Source organism: Vulpes lagopus, chromosome 23 (genome assembly GCF_018345385.1).
Source record: "Vulpes lagopus strain Blue_001 chromosome 23, ASM1834538v1, whole genome shotgun sequence".
NCBI lineage: Eukaryota > Metazoa > Chordata > Mammalia > Carnivora > Canidae > Vulpes > Vulpes lagopus.
The window spans coordinates 46,315,234-46,341,241 of NC_054846.1; the positions used below are offsets into that span (position 1 = coordinate 46,315,234).

The window sequence follows — 26,008 nt, forward strand, 5'->3', positions numbered from 1 at the left end:
TCAGCCCGATTGTAGGGTTTATTTCAGAAAGTATATGTATACCAAATCACTATTTTAAAAAGATTTTTTTCTGTATCTGCTATAACTCAAATGATTCCAGTTTAGTCCTTACACACACACACACACACACACACACTTACTTTACTAGCATCTTCCCACATCTCCATTCCCCAATTTGTTTAAGATAGTCAAAGGGAGAAGGAAAGGGTGTGAGAATTGGGAGGGATCGTTCCCCTCCACACACAGACACAATGGTTTCTGTGTCATGGTCATGGATCTGGTGGGCATTAGTCTTTGACCAGAGTATATGAGGATACTAAGGTGTGTGCATGAACGTAAGAATTAAAAGAGGGTAGGGGGAAAATTATCGCCCCCACAAGAACCACAGCACAGGCTTCCCAGATAACGTACTCTAAGTCCTTTATTACAAGGAAAACATGAAAGATGTTTCAATCAGGAGGAATGAGTGAGTCTTAAATGATCTAGCACATTCTTAATATTCTGACTTGCAAGAGTGATTTAAAAGACGGGAAAGAAAGAAAGAAAGGAAATCTCTTGTATCATTTCTCGGTCTTGTCAGACCCCAGCACAACAAGGAGCCCGATTATGCAGATAGAGCTCTCATTTTGCCAGCCTGCATTTCCAAATTTCTAATGCTTCTCCCAACAGCTGACTTTTGGGAATAACAAAAAGCAATTGCTTTCAAAATGCTCCCTGTGGTGAAGTGGAAAAAGCCCTGGATTAGTAGCCAGTTCAACTGGATTTCTGTCTCAGCTTTTCCGCTGATTTCACGGTCTTCCACAAATCCCTGAACTTTGGGCTCCTACATACAACAGCATCAACAGCATCCCCCAAGTGCGGGGCCATTAAAAGGAGATGATTTAGATGAAAGCACTTTGAAATGCTGTTTAAATCCATATAATGACTGAATTCCAGAGGACAGGCTCTGAGAGCTAGACTGATCAGTATTATAAAAGAAATCAAAAAAGTTGAGTACAGAAAAGCCCAGAGTCATTACAAGTTTATGTCTGCATTTCTCTTTGATACAATTGTACTTAACTGAATGGATTATAAAGAGAAAAAAAGTAAGAAGCACAGGAGACGGAGTTTGGGGCAGCTCCCGTGAGCTCTTCGCTACTATTCAAGACGTAGGCTAAAGGCCACGGCGTCTATCTGTCAAAGTGCACAGGGAGCTCCGGGTCCCCCTCGCAGGCAATGACCACATGCCGAGTGCTCGCTGACGCCCGATACCTGCAGTTGGGGGCCCGGGAGCTGCCCGTCTCCCTGCAGTCCGTGACCTTCACTACGCCCTCATGGCAGTTCATCTTGCCGTTCTTGCACTGGATGTTGGCGGTGCTACAGATACTACGAATGTTCCAGATGTCTTCATGGACGAAGGTGTTGAAGCGCTTGCACTGGCGCGTGGTCATCTTCCGCCTTTGCATCATGACATTGCAGTAGGTGTCGTTGCCACCCTTCCCCTCGGGGTCCACGTGCTGCCGCAGGAATCGCTGATACATGCGGTCCTGGCCGTCGGCGGGCTGCACCAGCCCCAGCCCCAGCAGGGTCAGCAGCAAGAGCAGGAGCAGAGCGCGGGTCCTCGGCGGGGCCATCACTAGCTCGGAGATGCCTACACGGACACCCAAGAAGAAAGCAAGGTGAGAAAGCAAGGTGAAAGCAAGGTGAAACCCGGGAACAGGGGAGGGGTGCTGAGAGCGGCCGACTGGCCTCGGTCCCCTCTCTGCTTACAAGACCTTTGTGTTGACCCCTCTTGATGGTGGGAACAAACATTTGTTTTACAGAGTCAAGCACGCAAACAAACAGAAGCCTCCGGAGCAGCAGCAACGAAAGCACCACACTAGAGACTTCAGAGCTCTGACTAACTGAAGAAAGGACCCCAGGCCCCCAGCTCTAAAATCTGTACTCTCGCCACCATCCTGACTCGCCCATCCCGCTTCCTAAATATTCAAGATATGAACCACGTCTATGCTCAGTTGCTTCTCGCTAGCAACAGAATTCTTTTATTTAAAGATTTTACATTCGTGACAGACACAGAGAGAGGCGGAGGGAGATGCAGGCTCCCTGCAAGAAGCCCGATGTGGGACTCGATCCCGGGATCCTTCCCGGAACCAAAGGCAGACCCTCAACCACGGAGCCCCCCAGGCGGCCCCTAGCAGCGGAACTGGATCAGGGCTGGTGCTGCCTCGGGCTGTCGGACTGGGACTGGCAGGAAGTGCGACCTTGACCCGCGGGGCCCTGGCTGGGACCAGGCCTGTCACAGGGCGGGAGAAATCGTCGCCCATCCAACAGGGAGCGAGCAACCCAGAGTGGCCGGGGCAGCTCCCGGAGGCAGGCAGGCCCAGTCCTGCCGCGCAGGGCCGCCGAGCCTCCACCGAGCTCCCCGGACAGCTGCGGCCACGCCACCGTCCCTCCGGGGTGCCGCCTCCTGGCGCCCGACTGAGGCACCACCTGCACCCGCACTTTGGTGAGGGCCACCGCCAGGATGAGGCAGAACCGTCTGCTTGCCCATGGACCCTGCTCCATGCCCCCTCCTGTGCCCACAGCCGCCCTCCGGCGGAGCCCAGAAAGCTGGAAGCTCTAGGCCCCTTGTGGGGCATCACTGATGGGTGCAATGGGGCCAGGAAGAGGGGAAGCCAAGGGGCAGCGAGCCAAGGCACTCTGCTCCTCAGCCAGCACTCGAGGGCACAGCTGGCACCCTGGTAATGGCTTCATTGCAGCGCTGTGCTTTGGGTCGTCTTCCCCAAGTCCAAGCCTGGCCTCTCCTCTTGCACAGAGCAGTCGACTTTCTCCCCTCCTGCTCCTTTACGACCGAGCATAGAGTTCAGCAAGATAACTGGCTACAGAGAAGACTTCACTCACGCAAGAGCAAACCCACGGCGTCGGCCACACCAACCAAATTTAACAAGACACGGCAAAATATTTGCAAGCAGAAGTCCAGTGCAAACATTAATGGGTACAGCAAGGCATAGCAGAAAACCGAATGACCCCAAATCATTGCAACACATTCTTTGTGGTCAGAGCTTGCCCCAAAGGCTTTTGCTGCTGCACCAGGTTGACTCTCAATAAGAACTAGTTTTTTTTTTTAAGATTTTATTTATTTATTCATGAGACACACACACACACACACACACACACACACACACACAGAGGCAGAGACACAGGCAGAGGGAGAAGCAGGCTCCATGCAGGGAGCCCGACGCGGGACTCGATCCCGGGACCCCGGGGTCATGTCCTGAGCTGAAGGCAGACGCTAAACCACTGAGCCACCTGGGCATCCCGAGAACTAATTCTGATACTGTGACCCCAAACACCTAGCTTTGCTACATTAACTGTATGACCTTGGGGATATTACTTAACCTTCCAGAATATTTTCTCAAAAATAAAACAAGCATCATCATAATCCCTGCCTCTTACAGATGTTATAAAGAATAAGTGATGAAAAAAAAAGAATAAGTGATGAAATCCATGTAAAGTGCTTATCACAATGCCTAGCCCATGATAAGTGTTTAGTAAGTGTTGGCAGTGATCTTTTCACAATTTCCATTCTTCTTGGTTTCCTCTGCTTCCTTCAATCTGATAAAAAATAATGAATGACTGCAGCAAATTGTATATATTTTGGATCCTCTCCCCTTTATTTTTTAGAGTATTTCTATTCCCAAGGAACTACAAGTCTCTTCTTAAGCTGAAATATCTCACCTACTAGAATTTTCTGCTGTGTCTCTAAGAGAAATGTGTCCTCTCAACATTGCATGGAATTTTCTTCCTTGAATGCCACCATGCCTTGAAGGACTTGACACTTTTGAGGCTTTTCTTCACTTTTCCTTGCAAAGTCCATAAAGTACAGCCGGCCAGCATTTTAATTCCTCAAGTGATTCACGCGAAGGAAAATGACCTGCCTGTGACTTGGTATTTCATACTAAACAGCTTTTGACCGTGAGAGAACTAGAGACTGGAGCAAAGAGTCCTAGGACTGGCTCCACAGCTGCTAGCAGGACGGGAAGCACCGTATCCCCCAGCCTTGCCGTCTCCCAGGAAACAGTCATTTGCCCCAATATAGAGCAGAGTGTGCCATGGTAACGCACTAAGCAGATTTTTGGAGAAGACATCAGTTTTCACAAATATGGTGTGAATGGCCCATGCCTTTGACCTTCTCTATCAAGAGCTTGAGGGGGGCACTGATCTGTATGGAAGTCACTTTGCCCCATATCAGGGAGACAGTACTGGTTGGAGAACCTGAGAAAGGGTCCAAAATATTCTACCAAAACCTGGAATTTTCTTACTCCTGAAAGAGTTTTTTGAGATTTTATAATAAGGTAAATCTTTGAATAAGAGAGGTTTGGAAAAATTCTCCCTAACTACAGTGTCTTCAGTTTTGAAATAAAGTAGACAGATTCATGGGATGAGTGTATGCCGGTAACCTACTTCTCCATCACTTGTTCCCAAAATCTGAATCTTTTCAGTGAGGCTGGGCTCCCGCAGGTGGCACCGAGATATTGGTCTATAACCCGAGTATCGAGCAACTAGGTTTGGGGCCCATTTCAGGGCAGTAGGGGAGGCCACTGTTGGCAATACTGTGACAACAAGAGTTAAATATTCACAAGATAGCGAAACTGTAACTTTTGACTGTAATTCATTAACTGCTTTCCAAATAAAATACTGAGGCACCAGTTGATAGAAATTAGGTTAACAGGAAGTTAATCATTTAACCTGTGGATCGATTAGTATATTTTACAGAGTATCATTAACCTAAGTGTATGTTTACTTGAAGACCAAAGCTAGATAAAGAAGAAGGGATAATCTTCTACGGCTTCCCTAGACCTCATAGTTGCCAGATAGTCAATAATGGAAGAGGTTAAGGAGAAAAGTAATGTAATAATGAATAAATAAACACATAATAAAATAGCCATGAGGATATCTAGGTACGTTCCGTTCAAAGCAACATGTGGAAAGTGCCTCCTCTTAAGGCGAGGGGTGGCTACGCTTTGGTATCCGTGCAGGGGGACGTGTGCACGTGTGTGAAAGGAGAAAGTGGGGTGCACATGCTGGTGTTTAGTCCTGGACTGTTCTCCTCAAGGTCTGACACTTGTAAACGTAACACTGGCTTGTTATTTGCCCCTTCTGAAAATTCCTAGTTGCCAGAAGCCCTCGATTTTCCCAGTCCTCTCTGTAAGGTGCACTTCACCGCCTTACCTTTACAGAAAGCTAACGTCCCCTCCCTGCCGACTGATAAGGGACAGGACACTTCCACCCTCCCAGGTCCTCGCAAGGAGTTGCTGAGTAAAGGAAACGGGGTAACAATGGGCCAATAATCAGCAAGAAGACTTTGGTTCTTACCGATTTCAGAGACATTTTTATTTCTTAAACATCTTGTAAGATGGAAAACGGGCGAAGCAGGTTGCTCATGCTCTGGGCCCAGCTGTGCATGTCGCGGCCCCACGCCAGGGCCTGGAGGGAGCCGGGAAGGAGAGCAGAGCCGCTGGGGCCTCTGGCTGCGCTGCAGAAGGGACTCGGACGACGACGTGCCGGAGCCCGGGTTGCTCTGTGCCCGCTGGGGGCCGGGGGACCCGCCTACGTGCCTGCAAGTTGTGACCTGGAAGGGAGACTTGCTCAGTCTTAAAGCTTGTCCGTAAAGGTCCCATTCTTATTTCCGCATGCAGCCCTGATGCCGGCCCTGTTGCCGTGAATAAAGGTGTTGGTGTCCTTGCGGGGTGTCCCAGCAGGTGCGGCCGGCCTCAACTCGCCCGCTGCTCTCATGCTACCTGTCATCCCGGCCCGCGGCTTGGCACCATGGTGCCCGGGCAGGACGTGTCAGTACCTGGAGTCCTCCTGGGCCTGGCTCCCCGGGGTCACAGCCGCCCCAGCAGCAAGAAGACCAGCAGGGGCCCAGGCCCATCACCACCTACTGACACAGGCTCCTGCCAAGGGCAAAGGTGGCGCCGTAGGGCCCAGAACAGCCAGCGAGTCAGGCTGAGAGGCTGCGGACTTTCCTCTCCATGACAATCAGGTATCTTCGGTCCCTAGTCACATCTTTTCTTATACCTTCCTCATTAATCTCAAACTTTTTGTCAATCCATTCCTTTGGAAGGTCTATTTAACAGTTTCCTGAACGGGGGCACCTGGGCGGCTCAGTGGATGAGCGGCTGCCTCTGGCTCAGGCTGTGATCCTGGGGTCCTGGGAGGCCCAGGGCGTGACCCCAGGGTCCCGGGATCGAGTACCGCACTGGGCTCCCCACGGGGAGCCTGCATCTCCCTCTGCCTGGGTCTCTGCCTCTCTCTGGGTCTCTCATGAATAAACAAATAAAATCTTTAAAGAAGAAATAAAAATTAAAGTTTCCTGAACAAAACTTCCTGCCCCAATCATTCTTTCCTATCCTTTAGGATTGCTCCGTATTTTTTTTTTTAATTCGGTGAAGTGTGTCTGCCTTCAGTTCAGGTCTTGGTCTCAGGGTCCCGGGATGGAGCCCCACATCTGAGGCTTCCCACTCAGCCCAGAGCCTGCTTCTCCCTCCGCCTCACTCCCCTGCTTTGTTCTCTCTTGAATAAATGAATAAAATCTTCCTTGAAAGGATGAGGGGACTTTTAGGGAACCCTGGGCCCAGGGAAGGGCCAATCAGAGGACCCCTGCTGGCTATGAGGAGAGCAGTTGAGAGCAGTTTTATCCTCAGGTGAAGGGAGGCACACCTCATTCCCCCAAGAAGCAGGTTGTTTTATAGCCAAGGGCGGAATTATGAGGAACTATTTAGAAAGAACAGGGAGGAACGCGGAGGAACCCATGTAATGCTTGGAGGTGGGTCTGGGTCAACTCCCTTGGAGGACTGGAAGACGAAGAAAAGCTTATTCTAGGTGCAGAAGAAAAGCTTATTCTAGGTGCTGCTTGCATTGGGAACTCTTTGGATTATTCTCAAAGAATATTTCCTAATTTTCCCCCGTGTGTGGACATAGACTTTACACCACAGGCAAGTGATGTTACCATGGAGTAAAACCAAAAACAAACCCCAAAACAACACCTTTGATTTTTTTTTTAAGTCAGCTGTATGCCGCACATGGGACTCAAACCCACAACCCTGAGATCAAGAACCACCTGCTCTACTCCCTGAGCCCGCCTGGCTCCCCTCCTTAGGCCTTTTCATCACGTCAAAGGCTTTACAAGTTGCTGCGATGCTTTCTCAACTCTTTCTCCAAAGAAGAAGAAAGAGGAATGCCACTATTATCGCGCAGAGCTGTGATCTCAAACTCTAGATCCCATACAACCCAGGGGTGGTGTGTCACATACACAGACACGCCCACCGAGGAAACACGGTACTTCTTCCTGGAGCATGACTTTAACTCAGTGATAGATAATTTGAAAACAGAATTAAATAAGTATCGATCATAACAAAACCGAGAAGAGATTTTTTGATGAGCTTTTAAGATTTCATCTCTTATAAAATTTGAAGATTTGAGACTTGAAAGTTTGGCGTTTGCAGCAGATAGTTTCTGATTAGACCTTTTAGTTCTTTGGACAAAATTTTAAAGACTATCCAGGGCCTTTAAAACCACCATAGTCCACGCTCACTTTGGCAGCATGTATGCTAAAACTGGAAATGATTAAAAAAATCACCATAATCCTACACATTTTATCAAATACATGTGACTACACCCACATCCAACAAAGACAATGGATTTCACTGTAAATCCGAAACTGATTTTATGGGGCAGGTGGGTGGCTCAGTCAATTAAGCGTGGGACTCTTGATTTTGGCTTAGGTCATGATTGAGCCCCCATGTCTCCTCGGCTCCACGTCTGCTTAAGATTCTCTTCCTCTCCCTCTGGCCCTGCCCATCACTCTCCCTCTCAGAAAAGAACTGATTTTTTTTTTTATAGTTTTGCTTTGCAAGTTGTTTGAGGGTAATTCATTTAATTTATGACTGGTTAGGGTTCTTTTGGCATCACACATACTGAGAAATTCTTGCAAGGGGAGAAAAATCTGACCTTCAAACGATTCTTAAGTGTAATATAATTCCTATGGATGCTACATTCAAAAATAAATGATATTTTCATAGACACGAGAGGATTAATTTTTATTTTATGCTCTCTTCTGTGTAAGTCATGCACATTATTTTCCTATCAAATATTTTCGTATCCCTCACAGAGGCCGTAGGCCCTAGCACTAAGCCTGTAGTGTTGCCAAACAGCCCGGGAGTATGACCCTGAATCTAGAAAAACAAGGAAATCTGTGGTTTTGCCAGTTACATGTGACCGAGTAAGCAAAGTGAGCTCTCTTTCTCATCAACATTTGGCATTGATCCACCTTGCCTGTGTTTCATAATAACTACGAACAAATTTGGTACGGTGCAGAAGAAGGCCAGGCAGACACTAAGACACCTTTTGACTCTTCCACGATACTGGTACAAATAGCAGCTGGAAAGGTTTCCATTAAGCACTTATAGTATCATTTGTAATAAAATCAGTGAAATTGCTTTCTCAGGAGTTTAGCAAAAAAAAAGTGTCACATAACTGCAGAGGGGAGAGCCACCTCTAAAAGAATGACGAATATTCCTTCATGGCTGCCAAGCTCTTCACATCTATATTGTGCTTTTCAGTCTCCTGGGTGTGTTTACTCCTTGTGGTTTTTCCGGAAGACCTCATCAATGTTTCATTGTAATCAACTAAGTTTCTCGCTCAACAATGGACAAATATTGCCTTCTAGTGTCAAAGATAATTGTAGGATCACAGGATCTCAAGTGAGAAGGGGCCTCACAGGTGGCACGGTCAACACCTCTGCCAGAGGTCAGAATGCCAGAGTCAAAAAAAAAAAAAAAAAATCAGCGAGTAGAACCAGGGCTGATAGTACCCAAAAGAGTCATCAGGTGGCAGTGGTGGATAGGAATGTTCCCAACATTGGCCCGTGGAAGAGAGGGGGTCTTCCTGGGACCACAGGTAGTGGGGATACTGCTGCTCAGAGGCCTGCTTAGGGTCTCTGTCCAAACACCCTGTGCTTTAGATATTAAGTTCAAGGACACTTTACTAGATCTAAGCGGCAGAGCAAAAGTCACAAAGCTGATCTGTCCACAAGGATCTCGTCAAATAAAGATTTACCTGTTGTCAGGTTTCACGGGTGCCATTTCCAAGCCATTATCTGTGTGATCTTGGGCAAACAAGGACCTGTTTATTTGTCGGTGTTCCCTAACCATGTGTGATCTGTAGGAGGGCAGAGCCTGTATTGATCACCCGGAGTCACAGTGCCTGCCTCATGGTAGACCTCAATAGTTATGTTTTTTTCTTTTTTTTTTTTTTTTTTTTTTTAATTAATTTATTTATTTATTTATGAGAGAGAGAGAGAGAGAGAGAGAGGCAGAGACACAGGCAGAGGGAGAAGCAGGCTCCATGCACCGGGAGCCTGACGTGGGATTCGATCCCGGGTCTCCAGGATCGCGCCCTAGGCCAAAGGCAGGCGCCAAACCGCTGCGCCACCCAGGGATCCCAATAGTTATGTTTTTAATGATTGACTTCATTTTCCTCTCCAGGCCTAAAGTTGTCCATCTATAAAAAGAGAGAGTCGCTAACTGTAAAGGCCTGACCACAGTTCACATTAAAGCATAAAAGAGCCTTTTCTTTTCCTCTCCTTTTCTTCCCCAAGAATGGAATTGCAGAGGGACACCTGGGTGGCTCAGCGGTTGAGTGTCCGCCTTTGGCCCAGGGCGTGATCCTGGAGTCCTGGGTTTGAGTCCCACATCAGGCTCCCTGCATGGAGCCTGCTTCTCCCTCTGCCTGTGTCTCTGCCTCTCTCTCTAGGTCTCTCATGAATAAATAAATAAGAACTTAAAGAAAAAAAAAAAAAGAATGGAATTGCAGAGACAGGTTTGTGCATAAGTTTAGTTGCTGACAGAGGCACCAGCCAGAAGAAATACCCAATAGATCGACTGAGATGCATCATCTCCTTAAGGCTCAGCAGGTAAGCCAAGCCCACAGGCCATCTCTAGTTAAGGCACTGGACTGACACAACATAGGCACTTCACATCCTAAGAAAGCATTTGCTTGTGGGGATTTGAAGGCCTTCCTGGCTCAGTCTTAGAGGTTAAGGAATAGCTTTGTTTGCAGGACTTGCACATTCATTGTGCAAGGTTGTCAGGTTTGCCCAGGCTGATTGGAATCTTAAACCCTAAGGCATCTAGAAACCAAATTCCAGCAAGTATACACTAGGGCCACCAGTATCAACAGCTGTTCTCCCACTCATAACTTCTTCACTTATAAATTCCATACTAAATTTCCCAAAAAGAGAGGTAAAATGGAATCGGGAGAAGACAAGTAAGAGATTATATGGGGTGCAGAAGTGAATCTGCCTAGGCCAAGTGTGTAGAGCCTCCCAGATGTTGGTCAAACTCATTCACGTGTACCCTTTGATCCCTGAGCCTGTAACTGTCAGATTTTTGTCAGTGGAATTTGTCCCATAATTTGTTTTTTAGACTAACTTCATCTTCTGTCTCAAACCAATCTCTTGGTCTTCACAAAAATTAATATACTCTTTCTCTCCCCACAGGCAATGTTTTGTATTCAAGGGATCCATCGAACTTTATGCACCAGAGAGTTAACGTGATAGTTTACAATTATAACTATGGCTCCAGCTTCCATAAATACAGACTCACACTTCTGTGTGTCCTAGGGCGAGTTCTCCAAGGTGGAAGCAAAATTCCCAAAGCATATACCTCTCTCTATCTCCTTCCCTTTTTCCTTCTCTTCAACCTGCCAGTATACCTTTTTTTTTTTTTTTTAAATCTTGGCATATGTTGTTCCATTGTGCTTTCAAAGAGCATCCAAAACTTTCTTAGGCAAGAAATTTGCAGGAAAGTTTACAAGAAAACAGAGCTGAAGTACAATCTCTGGGTCTTGTAAGCCTTAAATAATGTTGGGGGTGGGGGTGGGGTTCCAGATGCCCTTCAGCAGATGCTTTTCCTAGATCTTTGGGCACTTGATCACAATTTAGGGACACCCCCACCCCAATCACACCACTAGCTCCCAGTCTTACTAATTTCCCTTTATCCACATTAAGGCCGTCCCAGAAGATATGTTTGCATTTTAAACTTTAAAGTCTAATTCATTTCCTTCTTCATTCATGAACTTGGGCCAAGAGTTTTTAAAAGGGAAAAAATGGTTTCATTAAAATGGGCGGATGTCTAGAAATAGTATACATGTAAACAAATAGAAAAATGGATTACCCGGGAGGAAGAGTCTTACAAAAAGTCTGGAAGTTTCCCTCCAACTGAAGATGAGTTCCAGCTGTTTGTTCCTTGGCGATGGGTTCCAGCTGTGTGAAGCTGGAGGCACCTCTCGGTTCTGATTATATAGTGATCGCAGGAACGGGGAGGGAAGACTAGATCTAAAGATCCCTCATGCTGGCAGAGACATTAAAACCAAGGGCACTGCTCTTGGACAAGCAAGGAGAGTCATTCACCTCTTCCCTGGGCATGATTGAGTCGAACATTAACCCACATGAATCAGAGATTTGTTCTGTGAGGCTTAAGTTCGAAAAACATGGCCTTTTGTCCCTCATTTGCCTTTTTCTGATGTCTGTGTTTCTCACTCTTGCCTGTGACACGACATGCTGTGGTCTGGATCCATAGGGTGTTTCTGATCGTATGGGCCATCTCCAAGAGCCATCTCAGAGGAAGCCTGTGGAGTAAGACTCGGCCTCTTAGTGGGACGCTGCCCCATGGCCCTTTGTTCTACCCACATAATTTGGTGTCATGAAAAGATGCTAAGTAGGCTCTTTCAAAGATTTCACAGAAAGAGGACAGCACTCCTAGAGAAGGTTATGGGAGAGCTGTTAGTACCCTACCCTCGACCTCAACCTTCCAGCCACCAACCCTCAGAAGTTTCCTTGCCCTATTTCCGGGGCTTCTCCTTTCATCCTTACCTGTTCACAAGAGATTAACCCCAGCACTCAACCTTCTGTCCCTTGTAAAACTGACCATCTCCACCATCAGTGCAACAGCCATATTGCCTCTACTCACAATGTGGGTTTGTCACTTGAGTAGAAAGAAGCCAATGGGGTCAAAGGTTACTGAGATCACTTTCTAAAGATTCTGTAGTTTCAAGTATCAGGCAGCAGCAGGATGCCAACTGTGTCACAGACCCCCAGCAACCACCTCGGCTGGTGCTGAATCTCCAACAGTGCTGTTTTTAAAAAATCCTCAACCCGCTGTTGTCATCCATCTACAGTTTTCAGTCTGCCTATCTTTGATAAGGTGTCAATAAAGATAGGCTTCCTGCCAATAAAATAACTGTCCTTGAAATCATCAGCGTAATTATGATCATAATAATTATAGTTTTTGCCTTTCGTTTTTGTTGTTGTTGTTTTTGCCTTTCGTTTTATGACTCTCTCACATACATGATTATATTTCAGTCACCAGGACTATGTGAGGTAGATGTTATGTGAGTCAGGTTTTCTTATGAAAGAAACTCCCAGATCAAACAGCAGAGGAATGGGGCAGAGTGCAAACCCCTCATCCTCAGGGAGAGGACCTACTCATCCTTACAGGCTCGGCATGACCAACACCTCCTCTGAGTCCTGACAGGCCCTCCTCGATCCCACCGCATCCCAGGAGAAGTGCTTCCTTTGGGAATTCTCTGTACGTGGTGCACACCGTGCTAAAGCAAGCATGGAGCAGCTGCACGGGCTCTAGACTTCGGCTGTGTCACAGTGTGTGTATAAAGCTGGGGAGTCAGCCAGAGTGAAGTCTGTTTGTGTAAGAGTCTGTGATGCCCTGGGAAAGGGTTCACCAAACAGAAGGACATGATGAGAGGAGGGAGGAAGATGCTAGGGCCATGTTGGGCAAGGACGACAGCAGGGTTGGCAAGCGCCTGGCCTTCTGGGGCCTAAAGCAAAGGCAATAAAAACTTTCATAAAAATCAAGGTTGTTTCATTAAATTTCTCTAAGATTCAGAAACCACACAGCCAGTCAGTGTAAAGAAATGCATGCCATGGTTGACTGGAGGTGGTATGGGGTGGGGCAGGACGGAAAGTCCCTTCCCCACTGAGGGGATCCTGTTGGGACAGATTTGAGGCAAGTCTGGACAAGAGCTAGAGCAACAGGTCAGACCATTTGTTCTATCGAAAAGGAAGCTGATGCTGCATGTTGGCATTTTTTTTTTCTTTTTTAAGATTTTATTTATCTGGGATAGAGCATGGACGGAGGGGAGTAGGGAGTTGGCTAGAGGGAGAAGCAGGCTCCCCGCTGAGCAGGGAGCCCGATGGATGCGGAGGCCCCGTCCCAGGACCCTGAGATCATGACCTGAGCCGAAGGCAGACAATGACAGAGCCACCCAGGCGCCCAGTGTGTTGGCATCTTTAGACATTTCCAGCAGCATGGGCCGCTCTGTAGGGCCGGGATGGACCTCACCCAGGAAGTGGAGCAAGACAGAAGTCAAAGGCAGCCCCATCGTCTGGGTTAAAGGGGCCAGCCTGCAGACACGTGTACACCCCGGGAACTTGGGGAAAGCTCGGAGCAGACCGTGCGCTGCTCTGGAGTTCCTACAAGGCGCGCGTGGAGCTGGCCTACTGTAGGTGGGCACACAAGCCATCGGTCGGCGCGTTCCGACGACTAATTCATCTTCTTGTCTCTCCATTAGGTGGAACCCTTAGAAGAATAATTGTGCAAGTCATCTTCACATTCTTAGTGTCTAGGAGAGCGAGTGGCTCCTGGGCCCCAAGGCCTTGGGATCCCTTGGGGCTTCTAGAAATGTACCAACTGATCTCACAGTGGCGATCCCAGCCACACAGACTCTCCCGCCTTCTCTCAAGACTAGAGACCCAACTGGGTTGGGCAGCAGTTACCAAACAAGGCGAAGCCTGATTCCCGGGCAGGGCGGGAAGGCTTCCAGGGCTGGGGAGAGCTCTACTTCCAGCCTTACTGCTAAATCCTGACCTCGATTTCTTAGGCATTGGTCCCCCTCCCAGTGCAAAAACCCCTCGGGGGTTAAGCCCTCGGTGGCCGCGCCCGTGCTTTAGAGCCTGCCTGAAGAACAGTTTCGGTACCTGGGACGGTGAGGGTTGGAGGCCGAGATGAGCGGGCCTGGGCCGCACCGAGCGCCGCCTTTCAGCTGCGGCAGCCACAGTCCTGCCTGGGCTTCGCTTCCCAGACCTCCCGCCCGCGTCCCGCATCCCCACCCAGGCTCTGAGTCTGGCCCCAGCATGTGGCCACAGTCTGCCTCCCCCTCGGTGCCTGCTGCTCGGGGTCACTGAAGCCTCTGGAAGGGAAGGCAGAGGTGCCTCTGCCCACACAAGTTCTGTCAAAGAACAAAGTTCAAAGTCCTTCAGGCACAGAGAGAACCAGCGAGGCGGGGCTCCCTGAGGGGCCTCCACCCCCCAACAGAGCACCCCAGCTGACCTGCCATTGGTGGGCAAACCGCTTGAGTGGTACCAACTGAAAATTAATGGGGGGTGGGGGGCAGCCCGGGTGGCTCAGAGGTTTAGGGCCACCTTCGGCCCAGGGTGTGACCTGTCGACCCCGGATCGAGTCCTGCATCAGGCTCCCTGTAGTGGAGCCTGTTTCTCCCTCTGCGTGTGTGTCTCTCTGTCTCTCATGAATGAATAAATAAATAAAGTCTTAAAAGAAAAAACCCAATCATAAAATTTTTAATTTTTTTTTATTTTTAAGATTTTATTTATTTATTCATGGAGGACCCAGAGAGAGAGGCAGAGACACAGGCAGAGGGAGAAGCAGGCGCCCTGCAGGGAGCCTGAAGCAGGACTCGATCCCGGGACCCCAGGATCATGCCCTGGGCTGAAGGCAGATGCTCAACTGCTGAGCCACCCAGGCGCCCCCCAATCATAATTTTTTTTTTTTAATGTTCTGACACCTTGAACTTGAAAGTAATTCTCCTTTCCCTGAAATTTGTCCTGTGTTTCTTCTTCACACTAGTAGTTTCCTTGCACATAGACACAGGAAGGCCAAGGTTCTCCTTCTAAGGACCCAGGTGCTGGTGTCCTATACCCTTTATACAGAGTATATACGTTTAATTCTGTTTTTTTTTTTTTATCTGTTCTTAAGACTAATTATAAAATTAGGTAATGGAGAGAAGTGACTAATCTCTAAATTTGGTCTAACTCCAACGTTCTTTTAGGTTTATAAGGAAGAAGCTTATTTACTAACAGAAACAATGGTTTAAAAAAGGGTGAAGTTCCAAAGAAAAGAAGGTTCTCATCTCCAGGAATGGAGGACACTATGACTGAGGGAGACGGGGCCAAAGTCTTGTTGACATGCCTGTGTATCTTCAAACAAAGACAAAACTGACACATTTACTTTTCGACAAACTCTGGGCCTTGTGCCCATTCTCCTTCCCAGATATCACAAGGTATTCTTCTGAGAATAACTGTTAACACAGATCACTCTTTGCTCAAATATGGATTAAATGAAAACTCCTAATGAGGGGTTTCACTGGCCTGCTTTGGCCTATTTTCTTAGCCATCTACTTTAATTTCTGAATCACACGGGCAAATGCTTCCAAACATAACTTGACAAATCTCTTACCTTTGCCTACTTATAACCTGACATCGGCTCTTTCAACAAGAGCCAGAGCCACTCTTCTCTTCCTAGAATGGTTTTCCCCATCCTTTCTCCCAAACTATAGCTCTTGTCCATGTTACTAGAGCACCTTCTTTTATATAAGTGCCATCTTACTAACACCCTACCACCCCCCTGAACTCATAGAATAAGAAACAGGGAGGGGCACCCAGGGGGCTCAGTGATTGAGCTGTCTGCCTTCGGCCCAGGGCATGACCCCAGGGTCCTGGGATCGAGTCCTACTTGGGGCTCCCTGCAGGGAGCCTGCTTCTCCCTCTGCCTATGTCTCTGCCTCTCTTTGTGTCTCTCATGAGTAAATAAATAAAACCTTAAAAAAGGAAAAAGGGAGACCAGAAGGACTATCTATCAAGCCCTCATTTTACAGATAAGGAAACTGAGAAACAGAGAAAGAAAACATGCACTGCCCAGGGAACATCTGGTGTTCCAGGGACTAGAAGCTTCCCAATGTACCACACAGCTTTCATATTCCACGCTAGCAATTTCTAGAAAATTAAAGATCATTTAATAGGTGCCACTGAAGTTGCCGTTTAAGGGAAACCTATCGAATATTTCCATGAATTCAACAAATATTTTACTCTCCCCTTATCTGTAAAAAGAGTTGCTTAAAATAAAAGGTATGTAAGAAAACTCTCTGTCTGCAGCAACTGGTTAGTTCACTGTGTAGTTACCTAGTCCTTTGAACCTCTTGAGGCTGCTTCTGGGAAGTTGGCCAGTGCTGTTCAGATCATTGTGTCACTTGGGCTTCTAGTGATTTCATTTATGACTTGCTCATTGGGTTCTTAATGACACAGAGGGAGGGTCTTGCCCCATTTGAGATTTCCTTGGTCTCCAGGGTGATGCTGAAACCATCTGTAGGGCCCTTCCTAAATAAAGATGCTCTGTTTTGCCTAAGTGCTACCAGGTGTCACCATAGGACCTGCGGTCTCAGTGCAAGAAGGCCAAGGATCCCAACATTCTCCCAAGAAAACTTAAGAGGCTTTGCGTGTCTCCCAGAATTTTGGGACACAGGCTGAAGGGGGGGGCTAAGGGTGAGGGGAGAGAAGTGAGGAACCAGAAAACAAAAATGCAAGCCCCAAATGTCAGTTATGCTGGCAAAAGCCAGACAAGGCCTGCTCATGAATCTGGCGATCATCCTGGGCACCAAGTGAAGAATCCAGGCCTTCCACGGCCTTCTTGGCCTTTGCCAGGGAAGGAGGTGTCAGGGCTGGGGTGCAGCCTTGGCAACTCAAAGGAGAGCAAGGCCTTTACCTGCGTTCCCGGTTCCTCTGGGCTCCAACCCGGTTCCGCAGATGCCTGCCCGAGGGGCCCCACATCGCTTCTGCTAAGAAGAGGCTCCTCAGGCCTAAACGCTGGGGGTAGAACCACTGACGAGGAGGAGGGAGGGAGGAGGGGGAGGGGAAGAGGAGGGGGAGGGGGAGGAGGAGGATGGGGAGGAGGGTGAAGGGGAGGAGGGGGAGAGGAAGGGGAGGGAGAGAGGAGGAGGGGGAGAAGGGGGAGAGAAGGGGGAGAGGAGGAGGAGGGGGAAAAGGGGGAGAGGGGGAGGAGGGGGAGGCAGGAGGAGGAGGATGGGGAGAAGGGTTAAGGGGAGGAGGGGGAGGAGGGGAGAGGAAGGGGAGGGAGAGAGGAGGAGGAGGGGGAGAAGGGGGAGAGGAGGAGAGGAGGAGGAGGGGGAGGAGAAGGGAGAAGGGGAGGAGGGGAATGGGGAGGAGGAGGAGGGGGAGAGCAGCATGTAGACCCACCTGGGCCTGGGTGCAAGGCTGCAGAGACGCGCAGGACAGGGGAAACTTTTCCCCAGCGGCGTATCCCCCTCGCGTGACGCTAGGGGCTGCCAGAGACGCAAAGACCTCCCCTGAAATCTTGCTTTGGGCGCTGGGTGGCGTCGCGGGCGTGCGTGTACACGAAGGGCCGGGTGCGGCGGGGCGGGGAGGGCGGCGCCCTGTTCCTCCCCGGGAGCGCTCCCGCCCGGACCTGCCTCCGGGGTGGGCGCCGCGGGCCGGGCGGGGCGGGCCGCAGACCGAGGCGCAGGCGGGGAGGCCGGGGGGACGAGGCCGAGGGGCACGGGGCCCGGGAGCGGGCGGCAGGACACTCGGGAGCGAGAAAGTTTGTCGCGAACCGCACTTGTACGTTGTTTCTGGGGGAGAATGAAGAAGCAAAAGCTGGGGCTCGTCCGGGATTTGAACCCGGGACCTCTCGCACCCAAAGCGAGAATCATACCCCTAGACCAACGAGCCGGGACAGACAGGCTGCCCGCGTTTCCTCTGAACAGCCCTCGCGCGCCCTCGGCCGCCCGCCGCCCGGCCCGCCGCGCCGTGGACCCGCCGCGCCCCGCGCGCATCTCCCGGACGGCCCGCTCTCCCGAAGCCCGGCTCGGCCCGAGGCCCGCGCCCTCCCCCGCTCCGCGGCCGCACCCCTCCCGAGGCCGCGCGGGGCGCGCAGGGGCAGCTTTCCCGACTGCAGGACGCGAGGGTGAGCCGCGGAGCCCCGGCCGCTGCAGGCACCCGCTCGAGGCCGGCGGGGGCGCGGGGGGCGCGGGGGGCGCGGGGGGCGGGGCCTGGTGGGGGGAGACCGGGCTGGGGGCCCGGCGGGGGCGGGGCCTGGCCGGGGGCTGGAGGCGCGGCGGGGGCGGGACCTGGCCGGGGGCCCGCGCGGGGGGGCGGGGGCTGGAGTTCCAGGACCCGAGCTGAGCTGGCCCGTGAGGCTGGCGAGTCCCGAGCCCCACGCAGGACGCGCGGGCAGCGTGTCAGGTGAGGTCGCGCGAGCCCACGTCCTAGGGGAACATCCTGGGGGCTGGGAGGGGCTGGGCGTCCGATCCCGCGAGCGAGGTCCGTGGGAGCTGCACCAGCCCACGCGCGGTCGGACCGCCCAGGCCCTGGCGGGGACTCGCGTGTCCCTGTCCCCACGTGCGTCCTGGGTCTGGAATTCTCTCTCTCTCCCAGTCTCAGCCCAACTCACGTCAACTCCTGTTGCTCTTTCCTGCTGTGGCTCAAAATCCTTTTTGTGGAACTACAGAAATGCATGAAAAGACCAATAAAGTAAAGCTGCCGTGTCGGGGCCTCCGCGGCCTGGACGCGCGGCAGAGGGTGGCGGCGGGCGCTGGGGACGGGGTTCGTTGGGGCCGCAGGGCGCAGACGGGGCACCGCGTGGACACGTGCTGCTCCACGGGGGCCAGCGGCCCCGCCCCGCTCCGCCCCGCCCCGCCCCGCGGGCTTCGGCTGCGCCCGCGGATCAGCCGGAGGCCGAAAGGACCAGCTGCGGGGCACCTCCGCGTCCGCCCGGCCCGCGGTTTGCGTGCGGCTTCGGGAGGCTCAGACTTTCTGCAGCGGGAGTGAGGTCTGGGCAAATGGACTCCGGGCACAGAGCGGAGGCAACGGGCGTGCAGAGCCCAAGGCCGCGGCTCCTCCTTCCAGCGGGAGTCGAACCGGCGGCCCGAGGGTGCCCCCCGGGGTCGAACCGGCGGCCCGCGGTTCGTAGCCGACCGCACCACGGTGCCCCGCTCTCCGGGCTGAGCTGCCGAGGGGGCGCGGGGATGCAGGGCGCGCGTGGGGTGCCCGAGAAACGCCCCCGCCCGGGCCTCCCTGGGCGCGCAGCCCCGCAGCTCCCGGACAGCCGTCCTCGCGGAGGGGCCGCCGTCGGGCCCCCAGGCCGCGTGCAGCACGGGGCCGTCCGGGGGTGCGGAGCGGCGGGTCCCGGGCTGCCTCCGCCTCGGGCGCGTCTGCCGCGGCGAGCGCCTCCCGTCCCGCGTTCACGCGGCCGCAGCCCCGGGGTGGAGGATGCGGAGTAGGATTCAGGGGAGCCCTGGCGCTTCCGGACAAAGCGCTTTCAGAGCCGAAGCCACAGCTCCTCCGAGTCCGTCCGTAACCAGCGTAGCGACCGCGGTCCCGGCTCTGTCTCCCGCGGGGATGGAGAGGGCGCCGTCCCCCATCTCCCCCGCCCTCGCCGCCCCGCGGGCCCCCCCTACCCGCCGGGAGGGGCGCCTGTGCGAGCTCCGGGTGCGCCCCCATCGCGCTCACTTAGGGCCCTGGCGTGGGGTCTGCACCGCCGGTCCGGGGCCCGCAGCGGGGAGGCCGCCCGCCGCCCCGGGGCGCAGAGCGGCGCCTGCGCAGAGCCGCGCTGGGGGAAGCAGAGCCGCCGGGCGAGCCGCCTCCGGGCTGCGGGGCGGTGCGCGGGGCACGTTTGCCCCCACGTTCCCGGGGGCGCTCCAGCTGCTGGAGGGAGGGGGCCCAGGAGGGAGCCAAAACAATAAGAAGCCCGGGGAAGGCCCCAGCGAGATTTGAACTCGCGACCCCTGGTTTACAAGACCAGTGCTCTAACCCCTGAGCTATAGGGCCTCGCGGGCGCTGGTGCCACTTCTTTCTCGGAAAAGGCGAGTCGGGGAGCTGGGCCTCGGCGGGGCGCTCGGGGTCGGGGGAGCGAGAGCGGAGTCGAGGGTGGAGGGCCGCCCGGACAGGCAGCGCCTGCGGGACGGGGCGGGGGGGGGAGGTCGGCGCCCCCGCCTGCCCGGGCCGCAGGGGACCCTGGCGCGGACGACGCGGCCCTGCAGGGCGCCCAGCTGACACGGGGGCTCCCGCGGGCTCCCCACGCCGCGCAGCCGCGGACCTGCGGGAGCCGCTCGGGGCCGCTCGAGCCTCTGCCCAGCGAGCCCGGGTCAGGTCGGCTCCACCCAGGTGTGCGGGAGGCAGCGGGCACGGAGCACCAAGAGCGAGGCCTCAGATGGCGTCTTTAACCCGGGGGCCCTATGGGAGCTCGGGCGCAAGAACGGGTCCTTAGGAAACACAACAGTGGGATTGAGCTGCGCCGGCGTGAGGGTGGAGGCGCCAAGCCTCGCCGGGAGCCGGCGGGGCACAGGCGGTCCTGCAGGTAGCGGTCCTGCCGCTGGGGGGACTCTAACACCTGGGCCTGGGAGCTTAGTGACCTCGAGGGCGGGGGTGGGGAGGGCAAATGTCGAGCCAAGTCCGAAAGGGAAACTGAGGCATTTAAGGAAACCGCAGCTGGACCAGATGTCCGCCCTCCCGGAACCAAGGGGAGGTAAAACGTCAGGGCAGCAGGACACTGAGATTTCTGGGCCCAAGTTACAGCCTCCGGAAAACTGAGAATGGAAACTCAGCAGGCGTGGATGCGCCCAGGGGCTTGAAGGGAAGTGAAAGGGGAGCCGAAGGAGCACCGGGGACCGGCCGCGGCGCCCACGCTGGGACACAGGACTGCGAGAGGTGGCAGTTATGGAACTGGGAGGGAGGGGGGAGAGGGGAGGGAGGGGGAGGGTGGAGGGGATGGGAAAAGGGGGAGGGAGGGGGAGAGAGAGAGGAGAGGAAGGGTAGGAGGAGGGAGGGGGAGGAAGGGAGGGGGACGAAGGGGAGGAGGACGGAGGGAAGGGAGGAGGAAGGGAAGAGGGAGGGAGGGGGGAGAGAGGGAGGAGGGGGAGGGAGGGAAGGAGGGATGAGAAAAGGAGGGAGAGGGAGAGAGGGAGGAGGGGAGAGAGGGGGAGGGAAGGGGGAATGAGAAAGGGAGGGGAGGAGGGAGGGGGAGGAAGGGGGAGGGAGGGAGGAAGAGGGAAGGGGGACAGAGGGAGGAGGGGGAGGGAGGGGGAATGGGAAAAGGAGGGGGGAGGGAGGAGGAGGGGAGGGGGGAATGGGTAAAGGAGGAGGGAGGAAGGGGTAAGGAGGGAGGAAGGGAAGAGAAGAGAGGAAGGGAAGGAGGGAGGGGGAAGGAGAGAGGGGAGGGGCAAGGGGAGGGAGGAGGGGAGGGAGAGGCAAGGGGGAGGAGGGCGGGGGAGGGAAGGAAGGAGGGAGGGAGGGGAAGGAGAGAGGGGGAGGGGCAAGGGGGAGGGAGGAGGGGGAGGGAGAGGCAAGGGGGAGGAGGGCGGGGGGAGGGAAGGAAGGAGGGAGGGAGGGGGAAGGAGAGAGGGGGAGGGGCAAGGGGGAGGGAGGAGGGGGAGGGAGAGGCAAGGGGGAGGAGGGCGGGGGGAGGGAAGGAAGGAGGGAGGGAGGGGGAAGGAGAGAGGGGGAGGGGCAAGGGGGAGGGAGGAGGGGGAGGGAGAGGCAAGGGGGAGGAGGGCGGGGGGAGGGAGGGGAAGAGGGGGAGGAAGGGGGAAGGAAGGGAGAAGAGGGGACACAGAGGGAAGGCAGATTCGGCTGAAGCTAGATGTGAATAAAGAGTAAGTGAGAGGGATAAAGAGTCAGGGAAGACTCTCAAACGTTATACCTGGAAAAAGCAAGATGGGACCTGCAGGGGGAAAAAGCAGGCAGAGGGAGGGGTGGGTACCTGGAAAGGGCAGCGGGTAGAGTGCAAGGATCCAGGTAGGCTGGATTGAAGTGAGCTTGGGGCTGTTTGTGGGAATTGTTCAGTAGCAGAACGGTCGTGGTCTGGAAGTCTGTACCTTGGTAGGTCACACTTAGATCAAATTACATGAATTATGCGTTGAGTTAGAGCCTCCAGGAGTTACAGGCTCATGAAGGAATACAAGAGGGAAACTGAGGCCTGAACATGCGCTGAATAGCTCTGATGGAGGCATTGGTCCTATAGAGTGGATGTCCAGGGTTTGTTTGTTTGTTTGTTTGTTTTGACATTATCCTTACATTTGGCAATTTCACATATAACAAGTAAGTCTGTCCCAGGAATTTTGCTTCGCAGCTGGCAGCTGGCAGCTGGCAGTGGACATGTGACCTAGGTTCCAGCAATCAGACTCTTCCAGGGAATATTTCAATTTAGCTGTACAAAACAGGAGTCAAGGATACATATAGAAATCCCATGTTTTTCCAATGGCAAGATATGGGATTTCTTGTCTGTAGATTGTTATCTTTCTTCAGGTCCGGAAAATTCCCGGTCAGCTTTTCGTATGTTGTTTTGCTCTATTTTTCTTTCTCCATTTATGAAACTGGAGTTAAACTTTCACACCTTGTCCTTCATTTATTTTACCTTCCCTTCCATATTTTCTTTTTGTCTCTCCATGTGGCGTTCTGAATAACATATTCTTAATCCACTAGTGCTCTCCACCGCTGTGTTTAATCAGCTGTTAAACCCACCCAGAGTCAATGTAATTTTGAATAAACTGTAATTTTCAATTCCAGAAGTTCTATCTGATTCTTTTTCAAAACCATGAAGCCAACATTTTTTCCAGTTTTATTGAGATATAACTGACATACATCACTATATAAGTTTAAGGTCTATAGCATAATGGTTTGACTTCCGTGTATTGTGAAATGACCTCTGTCATAGCTAACTAAAGCAGCCACTGTCACATGTAATAAAAAGAGAAAGCAAAAAAAGAAAAACATTTTTCCTTGTGATGAGAACTCTTAGGATTTAGCCTTCGAACAATTTTCATGTATATTATACAGCAGTGTTAACCGTCGTCATCATGCTGTCCATGACATGTTCTTAAGTTCTTATTTATCTTGTAATTAGTAGTTTGTACCTTTCCCCAACCCCTGCCTCTGGTACCTGCAAATCTGATCTGTTTTTCTATGATTTGGGCGTTTTTTTCTTTTTGGTTTTGGTTTTGGTTTTTAGATTCCACATATAAGTGAGATCATATAGTGTTTGTCCTTCTCTGTCTGACTTATTTCACGTAGCATAATGCCCTCAGGTTCCATCCATGTTGTCCAACATGGCAATATTTCCTTATTTTTGTGGCTAAATAATATTCCGTTACACACACACACACACACACACACACACACACACCACAACTTCTGGATCCACTCATGAGTGGACACTTAGGTTGTTTTCATATCTTGGCTATTGTAAATAATGCGGCCATGGATATGTGGGTGTAGGTATCTTTTTAAGTTAGTGTTTTTGTTTCCTTTGATATATTCCCAGAAGTGGAATTGCTGGATCATATGGTAGTTCTGTTTTTTTAACTTTTTGAGGATCCTCCACACTGTGTACTATAGTGGCTGCACTAGTTTATAATACCAAGAGTTAAGTCAAATTTTTGAATTTCCTATTCCTTGCAGATGTTTACCAGCTTGTCTTCCATATCTTTAAATACAGTAATTATATTCATTTGAATAGGTATAACTGATAATCCCAAAATTATTCTGTCTACTGTTCTAGTTGATTCTTCTTACTCATGTCACTTTGTTTCCTTGTGTGGTTGATCGTCTTTGAATGTGCGCTGCTCAATATCCTGGCAAAATTATATGCAGTGATTTTTTGAGGCCAAGATGAAGGTGACTTCCTGAAAAAAAAAAATATATATATATAGCTTTAGTTTCTCTCAGGCATCTGGAGCACTATCAACCCAAAAGGATCCTTAACAAACTTAATGGCCAGACATTTCCTGAGCCTTCAAGATGATGTTAAACCCAAGCTACAAATCAGGGAGAATGGAGTTTTGTGGTTACAGCCTCTCAGGAAAAGTTGAAAGCTCATTCTTTCTAGTTTTCCTTGCTAAGCTCAGCTGATTTCTGCTGAGCTCCATAACAACTATTGGAAGTGGGAGGATAGAGGTAGATTTATTTCCTCTTCATCTTTATCTATGGGAATGGCTCTTTAATATTAATACCAAATTAATATTAGACTTAATATTTTGGGAGACTGTCCTACTAGATTTAACATTTTGGGTAGGTACTGGGTCTTGACATCTTTCTCTTATGTCGCCCATCAGAAAAGGCTGCCAAAACTATAGTCCAATTTTGAAGTAATTAGCAAGTGTCTTCAGAGCTACAAAGTTCAGTGCTTCCCTGACCAGATTCCATCAGATTCCATCTTTTGCTTGGATTCTGGCCTAGTAGTGGCTTACTGCCATTGTAGTACTTTGATGCTTTTAAGGAGATTTGGTAGGATCTTATCCAACATTTTTATCATTTTTCTTCAAGGAGTTTGGTCCAAATCAATTAGCCCACAATTACTAGAAAGAAAGTTGGAGTTGTAGGAGCTGTAACGTCAATCATGTTCCATCGCACGAACTGAGAAGTGGAGAAAGCATTGCCCTAGAAAGAGCATGCCAACACACAAGGAGAGGTGACAGCGAGAAAGGGAGTCTGGACACCTAAGTCCCTAGCTATGGCTCACTCCAGAGGCCTCAGTGTGTTTTACTTTTGGAACCTATGACATTTTCTTGGATTATCACAGAAATCCTCTTGTTTTATTGTAGCAACAATTGTTTTCAACGGAAAGACTCTCAACTACGCTGAAGTACTCTCGATATGTGCCTCTCTACCTTACAGCTTTTATCTTCTAGTATTTAGATTAACATTTATCCAATGACAGCTGTATATTGCCAACAGATCTTTTTCCAGTCAACTTGATCCACTTTTAACCCCCCAAAGAGAACTCACACCTTTTCCAGTTGTGATCATTTGCTTATTATTTCTTCACCTAGGATGATCTCCCTTTTCACCATACCTGTCAAACACTATCTATCGTGGAAAGACCATCACAATGTTCTCATTCACAATGCCTTTGCTGTTTACCAAGTAGATTTCACCGATACTCTCCTCCAAAATTCATGATACTTATTTCTATCATTGCCATCCTTCCTCTTGACTTCCACTCTCAAGGTACCGAACAGGACAGATATAATGGAGGTGACCTGTGGCACCTAGAAGTAAGTATCCAGGGGGATCCCTGGGTGGCTCAGCGGTTTGGCGCCTGCCTTTGGCCCAGGGTGAGATCCTGGAGTCCCGGGATCGAGTCCCACATCGGGCTCCCGGCATGGAGCCTGCTTTTCCCTCCTCCTGTGTCTCTGCCTCTCTCTCTCTCTCTGTCTATCATAAATAAATAAATCTTAAAAAAAAAAAGAAGTAAGCATCCAAACTGATGTTACCCCTTCAATATATATTCAATTGTCTATGAAAACATCAAACTGTTCTGTTCTCCTTTCCATATTCCTCCATTTTACATGAAAGATTGTCAAAAGATAATGCACATTTTAATTTTATTTTTTAATCTTCTAGAATTGCTTCTGAATTGTGGTTTTCTATCTATTCAAATGCCCACCTTTTTAATTTTTATTTATTTATTTATTTTGCCCACCTTTTAAAAAAAAATGGGGCTTGAACTTGCAGCCTTGAGATCAAGAGTCACATGTCCCACCAACCTAGCCAACCTAATACCCTACCTATATCCATCTTTTTAAAAATGCTACAAAAGGCACAAAGAACAAATGAGAAGGCAAAGAAAAAAAGGAAGGAAATTCTAGTGCACTTAGCTATAGACTACTAAGTTTACTTTGTTTCAAAAATCCTATGCATTAGTGTAGTGTCCTCAGCTTATTTCTTAGCTCCTGGAGGGGAAGGTTATATGATTCATACTTCTGAGTCTCCAAATACATAACAAAGTGATCAGCACATATCAGTATATTAATAAGTACTCAAGATGGAGAGCAAACAAATACAGACGTATGTGTAGAGGGGGGGAAAGGGAGATTACAACCCACAGAAGTCTGGAATGCCATGGAACCTTTTAATTTCCTCTTCCTG

General features: G+C 50.9%; 1 protein-coding gene and 2 non-coding genes across 7 annotated transcripts; all 3 read right to left on the bottom strand.

Annotated features, from left to right (window-relative positions):
* Positions 1 to 403: 403 nt before the first annotated feature.
* On the bottom strand, positions 404 to 18,656 carry LOC121481298 (ribonuclease 4). Of its 5 annotated transcripts, XM_041738575.1 has the most exons (3): positions 11,217 to 11,375; positions 5,356 to 5,611; positions 404 to 1,630 (listed from the first exon to the last, which is right to left on the bottom strand). In XM_041738575.1, exon 3 carries the CDS (start codon positions 1,611 to 1,613, stop codon positions 1,170 to 1,172), a length of 444 nt encoding a protein of 147 aa, XP_041594509.1. In that variant the 5' UTR covers positions 1,614 to 1,630; positions 5,356 to 5,611; positions 11,217 to 11,375; the 3' UTR covers positions 404 to 1,169. The 5 variants fall into 5 exon arrangements, with proteins under 5 accessions (XP_041594509.1, XP_041594512.1, XP_041594511.1 ...); XM_041738578.1 differs by lacking the exons at positions 5,356 to 5,611; positions 11,217 to 11,375 and adding an exon at positions 18,537 to 18,656; XM_041738577.1 differs by lacking the exons at positions 5,356 to 5,611; positions 11,217 to 11,375 and adding an exon at positions 17,324 to 17,461.
* On the bottom strand, positions 17,744 to 17,815 carry TRNAP-UGG. Its single transcript has one exon. It is a non-coding gene; the product is annotated as a tRNA-Pro (tRNA).
* Positions 18,657 to 19,839: 1,183 nt separating the features above from the next.
* On the bottom strand, positions 19,840 to 19,912 carry TRNAT-UGU. Its single transcript has one exon. It is a non-coding gene; the product is annotated as a tRNA-Thr (tRNA).
* Positions 19,913 to 26,008: the final 6,096 nt, after the last annotated feature.